General features: G+C 34.2%; 2 protein-coding genes and 1 long non-coding RNA gene across 3 annotated transcripts; 1 reads left to right on the top strand and 2 right to left on the bottom strand.

The window, feature by feature from the left end:
* Positions 1-7,732: 7,732 nt before the first annotated feature.
* Positions 7,733-9,112, bottom strand: LOC142533360 (uncharacterized). The gene is made up of 3 exons (XR_012816729.1): positions 8,984-9,112; positions 8,529-8,714; positions 7,733-8,121 (listed from the first exon to the last, which is right to left on the bottom strand). It is a non-coding gene; the product is annotated as an uncharacterized LOC142533360 (long non-coding RNA).
* Positions 9,113-18,231: 9,119 nt separating this feature from the next.
* LOC142533306 (uncharacterized) lies at positions 18,232-19,193 on the top strand. Its single transcript, XM_075640033.1, has 2 exons — positions 18,232-18,506; positions 18,820-19,193. Exons 1-2 carry the CDS (start codon positions 18,363-18,365, stop codon positions 18,982-18,984), a joined length of 309 nt encoding a protein of 102 aa, XP_075496148.1. The 5' UTR covers positions 18,232-18,362; the 3' UTR covers positions 18,985-19,193.
* On the bottom strand, positions 18,913-21,712 carry LOC142533305 (UNC93-like protein 1). The gene is made up of 2 exons (XM_075640032.1): positions 20,344-21,712; positions 18,913-20,270 (listed from the first exon to the last, which is right to left on the bottom strand). The coding sequence occupies exons 1-2, from the start codon at positions 21,510-21,512 to the stop codon at positions 20,048-20,050; spliced, it is 1,392 nt and encodes a 463-aa protein (XP_075496147.1). The 5' UTR covers positions 21,513-21,712; the 3' UTR covers positions 18,913-20,047.
* Positions 21,713-21,868: the final 156 nt, after the last annotated feature.

The raw sequence follows: 21,868 nt of genomic DNA, 5'->3' as shown, positions 1-21,868 counted from the left end.
GTAGCTTTACCGTCGAATCTGACCGGAGTACACAATGTGTTCCACGTTTCGATGCTGAGGAAGTATATGGCAAATCCTTCGCATGTTCTGAGTTTTGAGTCATTGCAGCTTGCTCCAGATCTGTCATATGAGGAAAAACTTGTCCGAATATAGACAGACAAGAGCAGAGACTCCGGAACAAAGTGACCAAGTTGGTCAAAGTTCAGTGGCTAAAACAATCAGTGGAGGCCACTTGGGAGACCGAAGTGGATATGAGAAGTCGCTATCCAGAGTTGTTTTGTAATATTTAATTTCGAGGACGAAATTTATTTAAGTGGGGGAAGAATTGTAGAGCCCAAAATCAGTACACGTAAACCCTTACATTTATTAAATGTTTAAAATTATTTGTTTAATTTTTAAAATGATTTTAGCAATGCATGATTTAAGATCTTTGCATTATTTTAAATTATTATATGTTAAATTGATGCACGTTAAAATGTTTTCTTGAGTTTTATGTTGCAGGCGAATATTCGATGCGGGATTGGGAAAAGAGACCGGTGATGATTTAGACCATTTTTGAAAATGTGGTATTTTATTTCAAGTCAAGAAAATTGTATTTTTAATTAATTTACGAAATTTTAGAATTTTAAAGCCTAATTTAATTTATTAGGTGATTTTGAGATTTTAAGCTTTTCAAATATCAATTTGAAAATTTAGAGATTTAATCTTGAAATTTGGTACTCAATTATTTTATTTAATCTTTGAGTAGTATTGAATAATTAAAGCAATATTATTTGTATTACTAATTATTTAATCTAGCACTTTTAGCTCTAATTAGTTAATTAAGCAATATTTTCCACCTAATTATAACTACATTCACGCACACACCCTACACATACACACACGTTGCATTAGTTGGAGAATAGCTAGGGTTCTCGAGCCTCCTTTCAGCAGCCACCCTTTCCCTTTGCTAATTTTCGAAGATTTACGTTGGTTTTTCGAGCAAAATTTGTGCCACGAGTCATCCCAGATCGAGTCTCGCATTCCTTCGTGTCGTTATCCGTCGTTTCGTGAGTTAAATCATCAAGGACATGTATATTCTTTCGTTTATGTATCGATCTTGTCACAGTATTTGTTTTGATGCTTATTGTGTGTAAAAATTCATGTGTGATATGAAAAGTTTGAGCAAAAAATGATTGGATTGATTTTGAAACGATTTTTAGATCTCAAAAACCGAGTTTGCTGTCATTTTGCTTACTGTGAATTTTCGGTCAACTTTCTGGAAAAACTTTAAACATATAAAACGTAGTATCTTTTGACACCTTCGATTTGACATTAAATTCATAATTTTTGGACAAGAAACGAGTGAGTTATGATCATTTTTGTGGGACTGCTCAAACTGTGAAATGTCTGTGTCACAAAACCCATCACCCTTTGTTATTTTGAATTCTGCGACTTATAGGTTGGTTTTCTGGAAATTTTTTCAACATATGATTTATAGTACTCTGTGTTATCTTCGATCTGATAGCAAATTCTTAATTGTCTGATACGAAACAAGGAAGATATGATTTTTATCGTAAAATAGCACAAGCTGTAAAATTTCTGTATCACAAAACCCGTCACCCTCTGTCATTTTGAATTCTGCGACTTACAGGTTGGTTTTCTCGAAATATTTTTCAGCATACGATTTGTAATACTCTGTGTTATCTTTGATTCGATAGTAAATTCGTAATTGTTTGATAAGAAATGAGATAGATATGATTTTTATCGTAAAACCGCTCAAGCTATGAAAATTTGTACATGTTCTTCACGTTTTCTCAAGTTTTGGTTGCAGGCTTCGTTGGGATCTCCTGAATCTTTGCTGTTGTGGTTAGGGCAGCATGTCAAGAGCGTTCCAACGAAGCCCTCGATGTTTTTAAGTGTGTTCGACGTGCAAAAAGAAAATGTTTTATTTTTTAGGTATGCTAAATATCTTGTGACCAACTATGAACAAGTTTGGAAACCGAAGAACGTGTCCGTGGACCTCTCCACCCCGGTAAAGTATGATTGGGTTTTGATCGGGATTGGAAAGTAGTAAAGTATGACCAGGGACCAATCCACCCAGTAAAGTATGACCGGAGATCTTATGTATATGGTAGTGGACATCCCTGACAACCCAATATCGTGATTTAGTCTGATCAGACACATTTATGTATGAGTCACTTACTTTGAAACATATCTCTTTGCAAAATGATGATGAATGTTTAAGTATGTATGATTCAAGTATGTTTATGAAAATGTTTATGAAATGATGGCATATCTACGAGTATGTTTTATGTAAGTATGTTTAAGTTTTAAGTTATGTATGAGCTACTTTAAAATGCATGTGGTTTTATGATATGTTACTTGTTATTCTCAGTTTATACATGTTGAGTCTTTAAACTCACTAGACTTGATCGATGCAGGTGAGGACGAGTTTGAGGAGGCGAGAGGCGGGAATCAGTTAGCTGGCTCGAACTGTGCGGTGTACTAACCCGATGACCGCTTAGTTTTCAAGGATTTTTATGCATGTTAATTCATTTACTTTGATTTTTAAGGAAATTATTTCATGTTGCTTAAAGCAAGTACTTTTGCAAGCTCGTTACATTCTAAATATTTTGTCAAACATTTTATTTGTATTGTATTTTGAAAGATGATTACTTATCTAAGAATATTTTTATTTTTCGCAAAGTTTAAGTATGTTTAAAAGTACGGTAAGTTACAAATAACCACTAATATATATTTATATATTATATAAAGTAAATATTTATGATGAATTTTGTGTAAAGATAAAATTTAAGCCGTGTACCAATTGATTTATGAATATTTTGGGAAAATAGATCATAGAGTTATCGAATTGAATCAACAATTAAACTTAATGTTCAATTATTATTTTTTTAAAAAAAATTAATTGAATTCATCGGTCATTTCAAAAATTGATGGTGTGTGGTTAGGGATGTAATCGAGTCGAGCCGAGCCGAACTCTTGAATGTTTGAGCTTGGTTCGTTTATAATCGAGCCGAGCTCGAGCTTTATTTAACGAATATATGCATGGCTCACGAGCTTATTCAAGTCTTTATCGAGCCTAAACAAGCTTAATAAATATGAATTATACATTTAAATTTTCATTAAATTAATTAAAAAATAAATTGTATATTTAAAGAAAAATATATTATTCCTATTAAAATTTGTAAATTTATTATAATAAATAAATTTAATAGATTTTTTTATATATTTCATAAATAACATGCAAAATCAATAAATCAAATATCAAAACTATTATTTTTTCATCTAAAAGATTACTAATGAACTTACCAACGAACATGTTCACGAGCTAATGAGCCAAATACTGTAAAGCTTGAGTTTGGTTTATTTATCTTAACGAGCCTCATTAAACGAGCTCAAACGAGCTTTTATCGAATCGAGCTTCGAATAGCTCACAAACGGTTTGGTTCGTTTACATCCCTATGTGTGGTCCTTGAATTCACCATTGCTAACCCACCAAAAAAAATTCCAATCCTCTTAAAAGCAAACAGCAACCCTAATGTTTCACACAATTTCATGAATTCACTTTCATTTTTATTCTTTTATTTTTGATGTAACAGCTTGATGAATAAATAACATGGCCAAATTGGAGGATCAGCTAAGTCAAAATGAGCATTCTATTTATGTGTTGCAGCTGAACACTTCACCAAATGTTCATTAATTGGATGTGCATTTATGCTGTAATAAAAATGCTGCCATTACTGTTGTATTATTTATTAACATCAGAAGGAGAAACTAATAAATTAACCACAAATGCATGCAATGAGTTTTTGTCTGTAAAAGAACCCCCATAATAAATAAATCCATTAAAATTTTGTGTTCTCTTCTGCAAAAGCATGGGGAAAAGTTACAATTTAACCAACTTCACTCACCTACGTTCTCCAGGATCCATCCTCTCACAAAGTAATACACAAAATCACAAAGATTTTCAGAAGACTTTAACGGCGAGACGGCACGCACATTCCCTTCCTTCCCATGTCTTTCTCTTACAACATTGCGGGTGCCAGAGTACGCTCATAAAAAAGATGGGTACGATCAAGTTTGTTATGGCCGAACCTTAAAACAGTTTAGCCGAATCAAAGAAGACATTATCTTTAGCATATAAACAGGCAGCCTACAGGCAGTGGAAATGCTTAAATAGCTGGCTAAATCATGGAACTTTTTCAGATATGCAAGAAATACTAATATTATTTAGCAGCGGGATATGGACATTGTAACTATATATAATCTCAAAATCTTTAACTGGAGGTCGGCCCATTGTGAAATTTTTATATTAGATCCACTAGATTACTCGTAGAGTATTACAAATGATACATCAGTTATGTACCTTCAACGACAATATACATCGAATAATAACAAGATAGTAACAGGATTAAAAGCAAAGCTGTGTTTTTGTCAAACAGCTTATTCATTGGTTAGCCTGAAATCTACACAAGATCATTTTGTCCCTCATTCAACAATAACATTACATCTCTTCGTAACCTTTCTTATTCAGTGCTTCCAAAACATGATCTTGATATTGCAAGAGCAATAGAAGAGAACACAGTAGCAAGGAAGTGAATCTTAAACGAGGGTTCGGCTCACAATTACGCCAACATGGTCTACACCTCGGAAACAGAAATGACAAAGAGGGAGCCGACAAAACTACTGCACAAATTTTTGAAACATAGAACCATTCTACGCAAAATCTTTGCTCTTTCACTACCTTACAACCAAAAAAATTAAGATGTCTCTTTTCCACTTACGGGTATTCTATTTCGGATGTTGCATTCAAATGGCGTTTATCTAAGGCATGAAACCGCTTTATCTCGCTTATAACCGTTCCAACCAAATGAATATTACTAAAAAGTTATCTATTTTCTTTCTGAGAGCATAGTTGAACCCAGTTCTTCAAATCCAAGGTGGATATTTCAAACATCAAAATGGAAACATATTTAACATTTGGGACAATTTTCTATTTGATAGCATTCTGTCCGAACACCTTATAAATCATAATCAGTCTTTTGGCTTAAAAAACGGCACTAAAGCTTTCTTTCCACAACAAATTGAACAACCCACAGTTCCAAAGCCAAAGCACTTTCAAGTTACTTAGAAAGTAAATTAGAAATAGCCATTAGTTGATGCAATTGGACAGACAGGACCAATAAATATACATACAGAAAAAGAATCTGAATCATTCGTCAACACATAAAAAACCATACAAGTAGAAAGAAATATCCTCTGAATGTCAGAAAAGAATCATCTACTCAGCTAAAGTATATCAAAAATTCAAATTGAACTCTAACCTCAAATATCACAAAATAGTCCAACACAACGCATTCAGAGAAGCCCTGAAATCAAAGAAGCCCAAACAATACAAACACCCCGAGTAATATGAGCCAAACAATGTGAACCAACAAAAGGGCCTGTCCCGCTGTGCCCGATCCGCCATTGCCAACCTCACAAACTCCCAATTTCTTGACGCGTGCTCCGGCGCAGTGAGCATCGGTGCATCCACACCAATAGGTGACGCCGTCATCCCCGCAAACCGGATCAGGCCGGAAACATTTCACCGGGCATGAATTTTGGTCCGTATTCGACGGGCAGAGGTCATTTTCCTGTGGATCGGAAGGTAGCTGTTTGATGACATCAGCGTCTGATCGGACAGTGGGAGCGAGAAGGGTGGCGAGAATAACAACGAGGAAGAAAACCGAGTAAGATGTTTCGGCGAACAACTGCATATCGGAGAGCTTTAAGATATCAATTAAAGCTCACCGATTGAAAAATATATCGTTTGACTCACACCTCTCCACGATAGCGATGAAAATGATTTCTGGTTTCAGCGGAATTGGATTAAAAGTGCAAGATTTTCCATTCTAGGGTTTTGCTCTCGTTGGTGGGAAATGATTTGGGCGTTTTCAAGAAAGAGAGGAATTCCTTGTGGAAGACGTCAACAATGTGCTTATTCCGTTCCTTTTCTGCAAACCGTTTCAATTCAAAATATTGGGTAAAGTTATTCTAAATGGACTATAATTTCTAATTTACAAACTGGGATTTTTTTAATTAAAATTTTAAAATTTTTTCTTATATGAAAATAATCAAATTAAAAAATATCATCGATCAATCTTAAATTCATAGATATAGTAATTTTGTGCTAAGTTGATACATGTTTAATCGTTGTGTCATGAAAATAATCATCTATCGTGGTCCTCGAAGCTTCTATCATCTGAGAAAACAAATTTGTTATTCAGCTTCAATTATAGATCTTGATTTAGTTTCGATTTTTTCCTATATAATATCAATATCTTATGAAGTTTATTTTTATTTATTTATTCATTATTCAGTACTCTTCTTGCGTATTAATATTTTAAATAAAAGTATGTAATTAAAAACATAAAAGAATACAATAATTTGTTATAGACATTCGACCATAAAACACTTGTATTTATTCTCTAACTACGTAACCCAACTTAGAGTATTAGACATATATGTTTTATATTTTTCTCGGCCTTAAGATTTTAAAGGCGACAACATGGAATGCACCGACTTTATTCACCGTCGATTTATATATTTTTTCAACTTTTGTCGTTGTCGAAAGATCATAGAACAATTCACATTCTCGTGGGATACAAAAGCAGCATATACTATGTTTTTTTACAAATCAGAACAAAAATAACTATAATTAAACATAAGGCTCACAAATCGGATGAAATTGTGAGAACAAAAATGAGTTGAGGTTGACTGAGTTGTATTATTGGCTCTTAATCACTTTTCGTTCAAAAAATGTCTCTAATTTCTTCAAATGCATTGGAAGTCTTTATTTGAACTCATTACCAAAATTTACTCGGAATGGTTGATTAGTAGGTGGACAAAGTCTTGTTATAGATGACCCAATCCATCAACAATACAACCGGTCTCTCATGTTAATGTCAAAACTAATGACTCCGGGAAAAGATAATAAGCCCAAAATGTCGGTCCAATGAGGATAAATATAAAAAGCCCAACTCTATGTTTGCCATTAAAACCATCAATCATTATGAGTTACGACCCAATCCCACTAAATATTTGCTATTTTGAGATATCCATAAAATCAATTCAAGAATTCTATTATTAAAAAAAAATGATTTGGAACCAAACAGCTTAGGTACATGCGTACGTGCAGCTTGATTTTGACTCCAAATTTTGTTACAATTCGAATGAATTGCATCTAATTTGTATTTGGAATGATGGAGTTCACAAATGCATATCTCATAATATTATCAAATACTTTATCTGAAATTAAATTATATGTGTACTCAAATTCTTTTAACCTACTAGAAAGTTTCTAGGATGAGTAAGTTAAGTGTACTTAATTTATACCGAAATATCGATATAATCAGTATGTTAGATATATATATATATATATATATCGAAACTTTCGGTATACAGTATCGGTATAAATATTTTTAATTTCGTAATTTTCGATACGATATACAATATAAATTTTTTAGTAGGGTACGATATACCACCCTGGTCTGAGTGGCATAATGCATAAAACAAAAAAGGATCGACCCTGAACGCAACAATAAATGCCCTCCCCTAATTATAATCTAAAAAATTCTTTTAACACTTTATATGAATTTATACTTTCTATTCTATATAGGGAAATACCATCCGTCCAAGTGTGAATAAGCTTGAATTCCCTAGCATAACGTTGTGAATATAATTTTTGGAAAAAGTTCGGCATAATCAATTCCACTCGATTTTGTTTGTGTCGTAAGTTTGTGATCTTCGCAGCATTAAACAATCAATGAAGTTTAGCTATTTCCAGTTGATTACAAAACTGATGTCAGTAGCTAAATTCACCAAATAAGGAGTAAATAAATATTATAACTTGCCTTGGATTAAAATCAGAACTATGGAAGAACCTCAACCAAGATAGAACCCGATATGTACACAGGAAGGAACAAAATAAAGAGGATCTTCAGTTGCCAACACCTCAGCGTCAATGCTCCAAACCTATGATTTTCTCCGGGCAGTTTTGCCAACCCGATAATTTATGCTGTTCGAACTTCAATTCGTCGCACTTTAACGCAATATTTTTGCAGGCCCTGATGCTTCCTAATGGAGACGAAAATTGAATTAAGGTTTATGCAAGTATAACATGGTGCATTCGATCCGACTGTACACTTTTAATCACAAAATTAACAAATTTTGAATACCACCAGACATTATAGGACACCATTACATTCAAGAGACAATGGATTCACAACTTACGACTTAAATCAAGCAAGTAGAAAACTACATGATAGTTTCCTATACTCTTAACTATCGCCATCGAAACTCAAACCTTCTGGTACTCCTCTCTAGAAGTTCTAAAAATGCAGAATTTTGTAATGAAATTCACATACTTCACTGCAGAATAACAAAAACATGAAGATGGCAAGTCATAGGCACATAAACTAAAGATATAATAATCACAACTACTGATCATTCATGAACTAAAAAAACAAAGGAAGAGCAGACACCTTGAAAAGAATTCTGAGACAATGTTAGACCACATGCGCCAAAGTTCGCTTGAATGCTATCTTTGATTGTTTTTGATAGATTGAATTGAGTGATTATAATGGGTTCATCCAACATAATCTTTATTAGGATCAAGAAACACCTCTATCAACATGTATCTATTCTTAAACCCCACCATGACGATCCACCTTCACGCAAAAGGATAAACGTTAAACTTAAGATACAACTCAATAAAAACCCTTAGTATATTTAGATTCCTACTTACTATAATCACATTTAATTAACATGTAATTAATAATTAATTATCAAAAGCAATGTAAAATGGTTTAAAAATATACCTAAAAACTCAGAAAACAATTTATATCAAAATAACTCAAATTAGCAGCTCATCAAACTCAAATACACGTAAATGAGTGCCGGCGAAGCACAACAAAACATAGAACATTCAACAAAATACCTAGAGCCGACGCCCAATTTTCGACCAAAACCGACGGACACGGCGAGAAAAAAAGAAAGATATGTCTGGAATCGAGAGGCGACTGGAAAAGGGTTGGGGATCTGATTGTCTTCTTCTCTATATTTCTTATTTTCTATTTATTGTAATTTATGTAAATTAAACACGGTTTTGTGTATATTAATAAGCGTTTGTTATTTTAGATCTAATACGTATTTAATATGGTTTAAATTCTCAATATAAAAAAATACATATTTTTATCACATTTTTCTGATTTATTTTTTCATAAATAATATTTAATTTTAACGATTCAATAATTATTCTAAATAATGTCAAATTATCGGATAATTAATTTTAATATCTTACACTTAAAAATTAAAATTTTAAGGTTAGGATTACTTAGTGAGATGACTTAAGCGTTTTATCGGCAGCCTATGCACTAGGCGGCGGCCGACGCACAAAAAAAGTGCTAGTCGGTCAGCCTAGGCGACCTTAGGGCGGTAGATCGAGAAAGTAGTTTAGGCCAGAGCAATTTTATCTGTTATGACCCTGGCGGCGATGGTATCCCGAAGTTTCCAAGATTTCAACGGGCAGAAGAACTGTGAATATTCTAGGCATTATAAAATTTGTGAGAAGATGTCATATACGGTTAAAAAATACTAATATATAAAGTGTCAGTTAATGGGCTCGTATGTAGACAAGCTCATTGCCTTAAAAATGGGCCTAGTCTATTGACTTAAAAATGGGCATTTCGACTAAAATGAGCATCTTAACTAAAATGGTCTATCTAATAACTAAAATTTCAAAAATTACTCCTATTTTTTAACACCTTAGTAGCGCCCGCCTGACATAGAGCCTAGCAAATTTTAGAATATTGGATGAGATTATATGTGAATAAATCATCTTTGAACTATTAAAATAATTTTATAGAACGTGGAATAAAGTATGAATAAGCAATAGCATGTTTACTTTAGTTTATTATATTATTTTCGGGAATAACGGATATTAATGTAATTTTTCTCGTTGGAAAAAGTTTTAGTTAAAAAATAATTATTTATCACATCTTTCAATTATGATAAATCATCAAGGTTTAAAGTTTAAATTAGGCAAGTTTGAATGAATTTTATGAGTTAATACAGACCATTAAAAACACGTAAACATGTGATTGATGTGATTATTAGTATACTCTTATCCTTATCGTAGCAAGTAAACACAACCTAAATGTATGTATACTTGTGATCATCATTATTTTATTGTTCTTTTGCGACACTCGAGATGACCACTCATCGATTTGAGAAAATCGAGATATACATACAAAATATAACCAACACTTCTTAATTTTACCTACACCAAATGAGCCCAAACCAAGCTCATAACACCTCTTTTCTTGGCACACCTTGCAATAATCCAAAAATAAATTATACAGACAAAGCACACTCAACAGATACAATGAAATAAAACAAATCCTAGGCCTATTCGACAAAATAAGCAAAAAAAAAAAAAAAATCAACCCATACCATGCTCTAAAGAATCCGATGATGCTATTGTATGTGCAAAAAAAGCTGGATCGTAAAAAAAAATCCAGCTTTCACACGGATTTTGGTGGATAATTTCTCATAATTTTCATCACAAACAAAATTACTTGACTACATCTATTGTAGTGTTGGGATCGGTAAATAGTTTAGAGGGAAAGTGAATGAACTCTTTCAAATTTTGCTTTCTAAAATTGGTTTTCAACCATTTTGAAGCGATTGAAAATTCTTCTCAAACTTCTTAGAAGTATGAACCACTGTAAAGTGCGGAAAAACGGTTCAAGATCTCTAATGATAGCTTAAAATTTGTTGGCAAACTTTATCAACAAATATAGTGAAAAGTAAGTGCTTGCAGAAAGTAAAGACACAAGGTTTTTTATGGATGTTCAGAGATGAAAACTCCTACGTCACCCCTTCTTCCTCTTTAGAAAAGATTTCACTAAAAGACTTTAGCTTTATAAAAACTTTTTGCAACAACCCACTTCAATCAGAACTTATCACACTGCCTGTGTTGAAACTCTTAGTGATCACTTTACAATTCTGGATTTAAAGAACATTCGGTTCACCAGACACCACGACTTAAACAAATAACCAACTACAAAGAGTTTTGGCATCTCAACTCTCTTTTATAATTAAGCCATAACCTAATTAACATAATTAACATTAATGAGCTTGATTAATTAATTGGGCTAGTCCAACTAGTTTCATTAATTAATCAAAGTACATTAAGAACTTTAATTATTTAATATGTTGGACTTGTACTCCTACAAGCCTATTAAACACACCTCCCACTATGTTTAATTTAATATTTAATAAACTCAACTTTGAGTTTAATAAATTAAATTCTCAAATTTTATAAATTCAACTCTTTGAATTTATTCTCTCCAAATTTTAAATATCATAAAATTCAACTCCTTGATTTTACTATATCATAAATTCAACTCCTTAAATTTATTTTCTCAAAATTTAATTATCATAAATTCAACTATTTGAATTTACTATGTTATAATTTTATATAAATTCAACTCCTTGAATTCATTTTCTCAACGGAAACAAATGATCCAGTGCTTGTGTGATTCTAAATGGTTCATGGATACAACTAGCCTTGGGTTCACAACTCTTGTGATTCAGGACATTTTTTTATTCGGGCTTACTCTAATTCGCCTCATTCTATGTATTAACAATTGATCATGAGAATTTTAGAAATCATATTTCTGATTAAACCCATCGAATCATGGTAAGAGCGTCTAGTAAAATCTCCCCATGATTCCCTAGGTATCACTGATAGTGCCTGCAAAAATCAGTCGGTTATGATTAACATACAGTACGGTCCCTTCATCTCATATATCAAGATCGAATCTGCAACCATTCGTTCATCAAGGGTTGCATAAGAATTCGATAACTACGTGACACATATTTGAGAATAAATAGTGGCATCGTATGTACAATTGGAGAACTTCTTCTCTAATGTACATTTCATACTCTGGCCAGAGATTTCATGCACTATTATTTCATCAGATCGGACAGGATATCCACACACGTAGGTGAGCGGTGAATTCTCGACTACAATGAACTGGCTCGTACATGTTAGAGTAGATGCCCTGCAAGTCAACGGTTGGCGAGGAAATTTATTGACTCAAGTGCAATAAAAAATCTTTATTTTAATACAATTTAACTTTTTTATGGTTTTGTTTTAATTTATCTGTATACCCATGCAATCAGCATAGATAAAGTTCTTGATTATACTTTAATACAAATGAATCGTAATTCGATTTTGAAACTCATTTGTAAACACTGTATAATCTAAATTCGTTCCTAGTCGATTCAGCCGCTTAAAACATGGATAAAGGCCGCTTGAGCTCGAGACTAGCATCTGTGATGTTGTGTACCGCGCTTCTTGGTAAAGGCATAGAGATGTCCAAACATGCAGATGGGTAATCATATGATGATTATACCGAACTACCCTCCATCGGACTTTTCAAGTGGTTATCATTCATCGAGAGGATAAGTCTATGGTTATGATTGTACACCATTAGTCCTTACGACCCGGGACAACACTGAGGCTCTATATGCTAGGGTTGTGCTTTGACTCGTTTACCGACTCCAGGATAGTCATCAAGTGGCGATGTTAGGTACAGTTGCGACAGATATAGAATCCAGTGCATTGTAGTCGGGGATTCACCGCTCACCTACGGGTGTGGATATCCTATGTGATCTAATGAAATAATATTGCGTGGAATCTCTTGCCTGAGTATGAGATGTACGTTGGAGAATGAGTTCTCCAATTGTAAATGCGATGCGACTATTTATTCTCAAAGATGTGTCACATAGTTATCGAATTATTATGCAACCCTCGATGAACCAATGATTGCAGATTCGATCGAGATATATGAGATGAAGGGACCGTACTGTACGTTAATCATAACCGACTGGTGCTTGCAGGCACTATCAATTATACCTAGGAAATCATGGGGCAATGCTGCTAGACGCTCTTACCATGATTCGATGGATTTAATCAAAAAATGGTTTCTGACATTCTCATGATCAGTGATTGATACATAGAATGGGGCAAATTAGGGTAAGTCCGAATAAAGGATTATGTCCTGAATCACAAAAGGTTGTGAACCCACAGCTAGCTGTATCCCTGAATCATTGAGGTCACACAAACACTGGTTTATTTGTTCCAGTTGAGATAATAAATTCAATGAGTTGAATTTATAAGAAATAAGTTTGATATGATCAATCGATAAGCTTATAAATAAAGTTTATAAAAGCTTATAGAAATTTTGAGAGCATGACTGCTAAAATAGTCAAAGGGAGTGCATTTGCCTTATTTGGACATTGGTGATCTCGAAATTAAAGTGTGCATCATAATAACAATAATTGAAATTGTCATATCTATGATATTGGATCGTCGATCGGGATTATGATGAGATTAATGTAATGAGAGTATGGATCATGGGCTTGTAAGAGTATAAGCTCATCATGCAAATTTATTAAAGTTCAAATGTGCTTTAATAAATAATTATATTTTAATTGAGTTAAAATATAAGCCATTAAGTTTTTATAAAATATGGTATTGATTTATGTAATATGAAAATATTCATGATACCATAATTTTATAAAACTTGCACACAAAGTTAAATAATATTAATGCATGATATTTTCAAAATATGTGCATTAAAGATTCGAGATTGGCTAATATATATGGCATGCAATTAGAATCCATAATTAACTTAATTAAGTAAAGCTTGGATTAAAAAATAATTAAGGATTTGATTATTCTTATTTTTGCACAAGAATCTTTCGAAAATTTCAAGAAAATTTGGTATGGCATCCGAAAGGCTTTTATGCAAAAATACATCGGCTCTTCCCATTATTCAAGGGCTGCTATAGAAAAGTTTGTTTCTGTTTACAAGAAAAATTCGGCTTGAGTCGATTTTTTCTTCGTGTTCTATCTCTACGCAAAATATTTTCTGTATTTTCTAGTGCAAGTTAGAAGAGGAACAAGTAATCCAGTCGTATATCTAATTCAGAGATCGAAGATGGATGTTAGAAGAAAGTTCGTAGGGATTTACAACAAGAGCTACGTCCGCTAATAATGGAGTAGTTGGAGCCAAGTGAAAATTTCACTAAAGGTAAATTTTTGAATTTCCTATGAATATTTAATCTTAAAACCATAGGAGTGCTCAAACAAATATTTTGATTGTCAAAATAAAATAAAACTTTTAAACTTCTGCTGCGTTTTGGGCACGAGAAAACCAAATCCAACAATACATGCGTCGCAACTGTACCCAATCTCGCCACCTGATGACCCTCCTGGAGTCGGTAAACGAGTCAAATCACAGCCATAGCATATAGAGCTTCAGTGTTGTCCCGGATCGTAAGGACTAATGGTGTACAATCATAACCACGGACTTATCCTCTCGATGAATGATAATCACTTGGAAAGTCCTAGGGATGGCAGTTCGGTATAATCATCATATAACTACCCATCTGCATGTTTAGACATCTCTATGCCCTTACCAAGAAATGCATTAAACAACATCACAGATGCTAGTCTCAAGCTCAAGCGACATTTATCCATGTTTTAGGCGGCTGAATCGAGTAGGAACAAATTTAGGTTATACATTGTTTACAAATGAGTTTTAACATCGAATTACGATCCATTTATATTAAAGTATAATCAAGGTCTTTATCTATGTTGATCACATGAGTATACAAATAAAGAAATAACAAACCATGAAATAATGAATTATATTAAAATAAAGAATATTTATACAATTGAGTCAATAAATTTTCTAGCCAACAATTGGCTTACAGTGTATCTACTCTAACAGTTACGACCCAATCCCACTACATATTTGCTATTTTGAGATATCCATAAAATCAATTCAAGAATTTGATTCTTAAAAAAAAATGATTTGGAACTAAACAGCTTAGGTACATGCCTACGTACAGCTTGATTTTGACTCCAATATTGTTACAATTCGAGTGAATTGCATCTAATTTGTAGTTGGAACGATGGAGTTCACAAATGCTTATCTCATAATATTATCAAATATTTTATCTGAAATTAAATTATATGTGTACTCAAATTCTTTTAACCTACTGGAAAGTTTCTAGGATGAGTAAGTTAAGTGTACTTGATTAAAGATAATTTTGAGATAAGTAACCGGTGAGAAGTTTTCAGGGTATATGTTAGTGAAAACATAAGCACGCTATAAGGACTCGTGTTGGTACGACGAAATTCTTCAAATTTAGGGTGTTACAACTCAAATTCTTTTAACCCACATGATTCTTGTCCGAGTTAGGGATGGGGAAAAATACTGAATTTTCAGTATATCGAGAATATCGTATCGAAAAATGACGATTTACCGAAATTTTCGGTACGATATGATATCAATACGGAAATATAGTAAAGACATAAAATTTGAAATTTTCGATATATAACAAAATACAAAATAATATATATAAATTAAAAATATATATAATAATAAATAATAAAATTAATTTTTTAAAAAATATAACGTATTTTTGGATATAAAACTGTATACATTGATATTATACCGAAATATCGGTATAATCGGTATGCTAGTTATATATCGAAAATTTCGGTATACAGTATCGGTATAAATATTTTTAATTTTGTAATTTTTGATACGATACACAGTATACATTTTTTAGTACGATATGATATATCATCCTAGTGTGAGTGACATAATGGAGAGAAAAAAAGGGTCGACCCTGAACGCAACAAAAAAATGTCCTCTCCAATTATAACCTAAAAAATTCTTGTAACACTTTAAATGAAGTTATACTTTTGATTCTTTATAAATAAATGGCTGATGTCACGGGTTAAACCAAAATATCATCAGACTTAATGTTATGATTTAGTTCATTTAAAGGCTTTTCTTAAAACATATATGGAGCCCATATAAATTTTAAAAATTAGTTTCCGTTGATCTGGGATTTTAACGTAGTTCGGTACAGCCGACACACATCTATGAGGTCACGCCCAACTATCAAGCAAATCTACTAAACTTCTGTAACGATCTATGAGGCTGTACCAACATGGGCCTCGGCCCATACCCATGCACCACTACTGGTCATGGGTCGTTAGGATGGTCCAGCATGGGTCTCGCCCCATGTTCATGCACCGCCACTCATAGAATATCTCACTCTTGGAAAATAGTTTCTTTCGTCTCCCCCAACACTTGAACCCACGACTTTCAGGCATAAGTACCTAGATTCTTAAAGTGTTGACAACACTTTAAGAATCTAGGTACTCCCCCAACACTTGAACCCACGACTTTCAGGCATAAGTACCTAGATTCTTAAAGTGTTGACAACACTTTAAGAATCTAGGTACTTATGCCTGGATGTCCTGAGTTCAAGTGTTGGGGGAGGCGAAAGAAACCATTTTTCAGGAGTGAGATATTCTATGAGTAGTGGTGCATGGGTATGGGCATGGACCGAGGCCCATGCTAGACCATTCTAACGACCCATGACCAGTAGTGGTGCATGAGTATGAGCCGAGGCCTATGTTGATTCATCCTAATGACCCATAATCGTTACAACTTTGGTATAATTACAATCATACAATGACTTAAACAATTAAAAGACTCCCTCTTTTTTATGATGTCTTAATCTGATCTACGATCAGCCTCTACCCTACGTCGGACACATCACTGGACCAGAAAGAAAGATTGAAAAACATGTTCATTATACTCTACATAGCGAGTACTACCCATCTTCAAGATCAGCCAACTCGAACTTCCTTCGAAACAACGGATTGTTCTCCCCCAAAAACTCAAATTCTTCTCTCAAAAAATGTTTGAATGAATATATTGTAAAAAAAGCAATAATAAATAATCAACAAACCGCTCAAAAAGATTTGACAATGAAAGCTCTCGACCTTCCTTGGTGCACTTGGCCACGCTTGAGAAGAACATTTCTTTATATAAAACATCACATTATATCCAAAACATACATTATTTTTTTAAATCTTGCATCATATCTTATTGTATCCATCCATATTATCTTCAACAATGAAAAGATATATATATATATACAACAAAATATTTCCTTCAATTACCTCTCCATCTCCAAAATTTTCAAATCAATATTTTAAATTTACTTATCAAAATAACTTCAAAAATTAAGCAAACAAAAAATAACATCTAACCGTTTCCAAAAAAAATTGGTCGCCATTTCCCTTGTGATATCTCTTGTTGCAAAAACAAACATAATTATTGCATTGTTTATTTATGAACATCAAGAATTGTGATTCTGAGTAGTGGCACAACTAAGGGTGTTCAAACTTCGGATAAAATCGAAAAAACCGAAAATCCAAATCGAAGAAACCGAACACTGAATCAAACAAAAACAGAATTTTATAATTCGGATATAATATTAAAACCGAAATTTATTTGGTTCGATTTCGAATTATATATGTCAAAACCGAACCGATCAAAAAAACCGAAATTTCATTAAATAAATAATTTTATTTTTGTTATATATTTTTTGAGATGATATTAGTGAATGATAAATTATTTTGAATAATATTTAGTTTATTGTTGTTTATGTAATTCATTTAGACTTTAAATTTAAATGTTTTACTAAGAAATCATGTAAAAAGATAACATATTATATTTTACAATATATATATATATATCTTATTACTTTAAATAATTGTATCAAAATCGAAATAATCGACCGAAATAACTAAACCATTTCGGTAGAAAACCGAACCGAACCGAAGAAAAATAGTTCGGATATCAGATTATATATTTATAAAACCGAAAAAACCGAAATAAAAAACAAAAATAAAAAACCAAAAATCGAACCGAACCAATCGATGAACACATATAGGCACAACATCTATTATTGACATTATATTATATGGTTACCTTTATTTGATAATAAAATACGCATAAAACCGCCATCAATATTATGTATAATAATAGTTAATTCACACATATATTTCAGTTTTGTTAGCATATAATCCAAAAAGAGCTGAATAAAGTAAAGTATTTATGAGAGCCATAAGTCCAACGAAAATCCTCTTCTTGGAACAAGAAAAAACATCCTCCAACCGTAATAACTACCTTCTAAAACAAGGCCTCCCACTTTCCAAACAATATGCCAGCCGAAAAGATCGTCCACAAACTGGCTCCCATGTTCCAACATCTTCACACCTATATAAACTCCACCCTCTCCTCTTTCAAGATTCAGCCTCAATATCGGAAAACAAAGAAAAATAAGTGCATTAAAGTAAGCAAAAGCTTTTTGTGCACCACCCTCTTTGCTCGCTTAGCTCAATCGTCCCACCAAACCCGAGAATAATCATGGGAGGCTGCGCGAGCAAACCCAAGGACTTGGATACCAAGGAGGCACCCGTCCCTGTTGAAGCACCTGCCTCTGCTGAGGCCCCAGCTATTGCTGAGACCCCGGCTGTCCCAGAAAAGGCTGAGGCCGAGGCTGTTCCAGAGGTAAGCATTCTTAATCTTCCTAGATCATGTCACTTACTTTTAAGAGTATTTCATGGCTAGTTTCTTATTTGGCTTTGCGATAACTGAGCCGATATTTGCTCTTGGAGGGAAGCTAGAATTCTATATCAGGCTCAAAACACATTTGTACATTGTGTATCATAAAATCATTTCAAATGCCAAAGAAAATAGATGGAGGATGGTGCTACCACCTCCACCTCTGTTGATCACAGAAATAAGAGATATTCTATACCTTCCTCTTTATCATTAAATTACTGACTCTTAGTCCTCACGTTTTTTGCGTTGATTTACGTAGAAAAAAAAAGATGGAGATGAGAAAGAGGAAGAAACATTGGTAGATCTATCTGAACCAGCTCTAGAAGCCACCACGGAGGAGACAGCAGCAACCGAGGCTGTCGCCGTGGAGGAAAAGAAAGAGGAAGCAACAACTGAGGAAGCTGCCCCAAAATCTGAGAACTAAAGTGATGAAGAACCAGTAGTTAAAGCTTAAATATATCGATTAAATAATAAATAATAAAAATGAGGGTTAGGGATGATTCTGTATTGCGTTATTTATCATTAGGTGAAATAAATTCATAGAGGCTCGAGGAATAAAGCTGTACCGGCACAAGAATTATGGTAGTTATCTGAATTCATTTTGCAAAATAATTAAAATCTGTGTTTCTATTATAGTTTCTTAGGCTCTTTTGGAACCAGAGATGCTTTCAGTAATAGAGGTCGCTATCATTCTCCTAACAATGTGCTCTCAATTAAGATCATAGCATATAGTAAGAAACTGATAAAGAAAATTACGAGTAAGCCGTGGAGAAACGATAAATAACTCATGATCGAACATAAGCAAAACTAAGAACGATTGACATCTGAATAAGACTCAAAGAGGTGGTTCCATGCGATTATATTTATCTATCACATCGTTTTCTTGTCCACGCCCTCTGTTCTTTTAGCTGTTGGAAGTATCGATGTTATGTCAGGAGATCACGACGTGTGAAAGCAACTGGATAATCAAGAAAATGTGCTGAGATCATATAAATCACTTATTCTATGATCCTCTTAGAGGTTATATCGATCAAAGTTCAAGCAGCACATAATTCACCAGGCATGAAATTATTGAGCATTTCTGAAGTTGAATATTACAGGAATTCCGAAATCGATGAAAGAGACGTAGCTTAGCGAAACGTTCAAAATCAAGGATTAATTCAGAAACTCGAGAAAGTTTTATGATATACTTACTTGAGGGTCATTGATCTGGTAGATCACACCTCAACTCTTATGCATAATAACTGAAGAACATAAAACCAAGTGGATCACACACCAAGAGAACGGTAACTTTTATTGATTGAAACCAAATAAACAAACAATATGAAACAAAAAATTGCAAAAACATGAATTGCAATAATCAATCTTCTCATGAGGGTACTTATCACATTGAGGTTCACCACGGTCTCACGTAAAATAAAAAATTATAATTTTTGTAAATAAAACTTGTACATTCAGAATTAGACGATAAACATGCTACGATATCATCAATGAATGCCAGGGAGCGCCACACTGTCCTTAGTTTCTCCGTCAGTTTCGTCGTCGTCGTCCTTGACAGCTCGCAAGATCAGTATAACTAACAAAGGATAACTTATAGTGGTGAGTGCCCAGTTTGTGACAAGTTCATTCAGAAACGGCACATTATGTGCGTCGATTTGCCAAGCAACTGCGCCTCCCGCACTCTGCACTCCCTTGTAGAATCCTACGTACCTGATGAAAAAGAAAAGCTAACTCACCAATTCTTTATTACATAATCGCATAGAAAGAAATTATAAACTGTTACCTGCTAAGGACCTCAGAATCATCAGCCAATGCTCCGATCACCCAATAGACCATACTCTGAAACATGGCATCAAGCAATCCGTAACTGAAGTACAACATAAATGGGCCTGCAAAATTACTCCCTCCCTTGAAATCAAGCTTCTCGGTCGGCAAATGACCACGCCGGTAATCCAGCTGCTTGGCTAGCCCGCCACCCCAAATAGCAGTCCCAAGAACAGCCACAATCCCAATACCAAGCAACCCCCTAGCCCTCCTACTCTTAAAACTGAAATCCATAACGTACCCAATAAACACAGAACCAATCATCTGTGCACCCCAGTAGAATATATTGTTAAAACCTCTAGTCCTAAGATTGAACAGCTGCCCATTAACATTATTAAATTGGTAACTATAGAAAAAGTTACTAGCCCAAGAGGCAGGCACCAAGAGCAACATCCTCCAGTCAAGAAACAATTTCAGAATCTCACTAGCCTCCACCGACACACTCGAGTATTTAATATTCGTGCAATGCGATCCATCATCACGCACGACACGGCTAGGGTGCAATATTGACAGAGATAAAATAGTTCCAATGGCCATAAAAAGCATGAAACCAATATAGGTACCATCATTGACGGACTGTGCATCAGTCCTATGGTAATTCATTACAAAAGGAATCAAACCACCCACCACACCACCCAAGTTAAAAATACTCCAAAACAAAGAAATATAAATACCCTTTCTATTATGCGGCGGATACGATGTCATAATGGCACCCTGCGACGCCCACAGAAGGCCGGCGCCGATCCCAAGGACCCCGCCGGCTACAATGGCGAATGCCTGGTGCTGGTAATGATTGTAATACAGAAACGAGCCAGCATACAAAATATACGTGGAGCAGCCGCACACAAGCGTGAGCTTTGGGCCCAAGATGTTGTAGATTCCTCCGCCCAGAATACCGAACACCGCGAAGGTAGTGTAGAGTGCCGTATTAGCGTTGTTCGCAGCATTCGGGTTCACCTGCCCACCGCCGCCCATGCCCGACAATGCATTAAACATACCCGGGCAGCAGAAACACACAAACCCGATCAACGCAACCTGAACAAGGGGCGAATTGTAGCGGAAAACCGATCGTTTAAAGGGGATCTCTTCCGACCCTTTTGCTGTCTCTTCATCTCCTTGCAAACCCATCTCGGATTTCGATCGACAAGAGAATATGCGGGATTTCGCAGGGCGGAGAGTGTGAGCGGGGACGAGAATTTAATTTGGAATTGTTGAATAAAATAATGCGTGACGATGAATCTGATACGATTGTTTTAATGGTTCCTTTTCGTGCATCAACTGACAACTGGATGAGATGGGGAAGATCAAAGGATCTCTTGCACAAAGACAAAAATGCGATTCAAAGAATATATTATGTCAACTTCATCAAAAGGCATAATAGTAATTAACTTTTGCAAAAAAAACATCCTTCACCTCTACTAAACTTTTGGCATTTTTTACTCAAATTTCCAACGTCAAATTCTTGTTTTATGTTATAATTATCT

Source organism: Primulina tabacum, chromosome 18 (assembly GCF_025594145.1).
Source record: "Primulina tabacum isolate GXHZ01 chromosome 18, ASM2559414v2, whole genome shotgun sequence".
NCBI lineage: Eukaryota > Viridiplantae > Streptophyta > Magnoliopsida > Lamiales > Gesneriaceae > Primulina > Primulina tabacum.
Note: the sequence above shows the minus strand (reverse complement) of the source record. Positions and strands in the feature narration are given on the sequence as shown.

Excerpts from the sequence above, each read along its gene's own strand:
- LOC142533306 (XM_075640033.1), top strand. The coding sequence starts at position 18,363 with ATGGGAGGCTGCGCGAGCAAACCCAAGGACTTGGATACCAAGGAGGCA. Across the intron at positions 18,507-18,819 it reads AGGCCGAGGCTGTTCCAGAG|AAAAAAAAAGATGGAGATGA; the intron begins GTAAGCATTCTT and ends TGATTTACGTAG.
- LOC142533305 (XM_075640032.1), bottom strand. The coding sequence starts at position 21,512 with ATGGGTTTGCAAGGAGATGAAGAGACAGCAAAAGGGTCGGAAGAGATC. Across the intron at positions 20,271-20,343 it reads GATTCTGAGGTCCTTAGCAG|GTACGTAGGATTCTACAAGG; the intron begins GTAACAGTTTAT and ends CTTTTTCATCAG.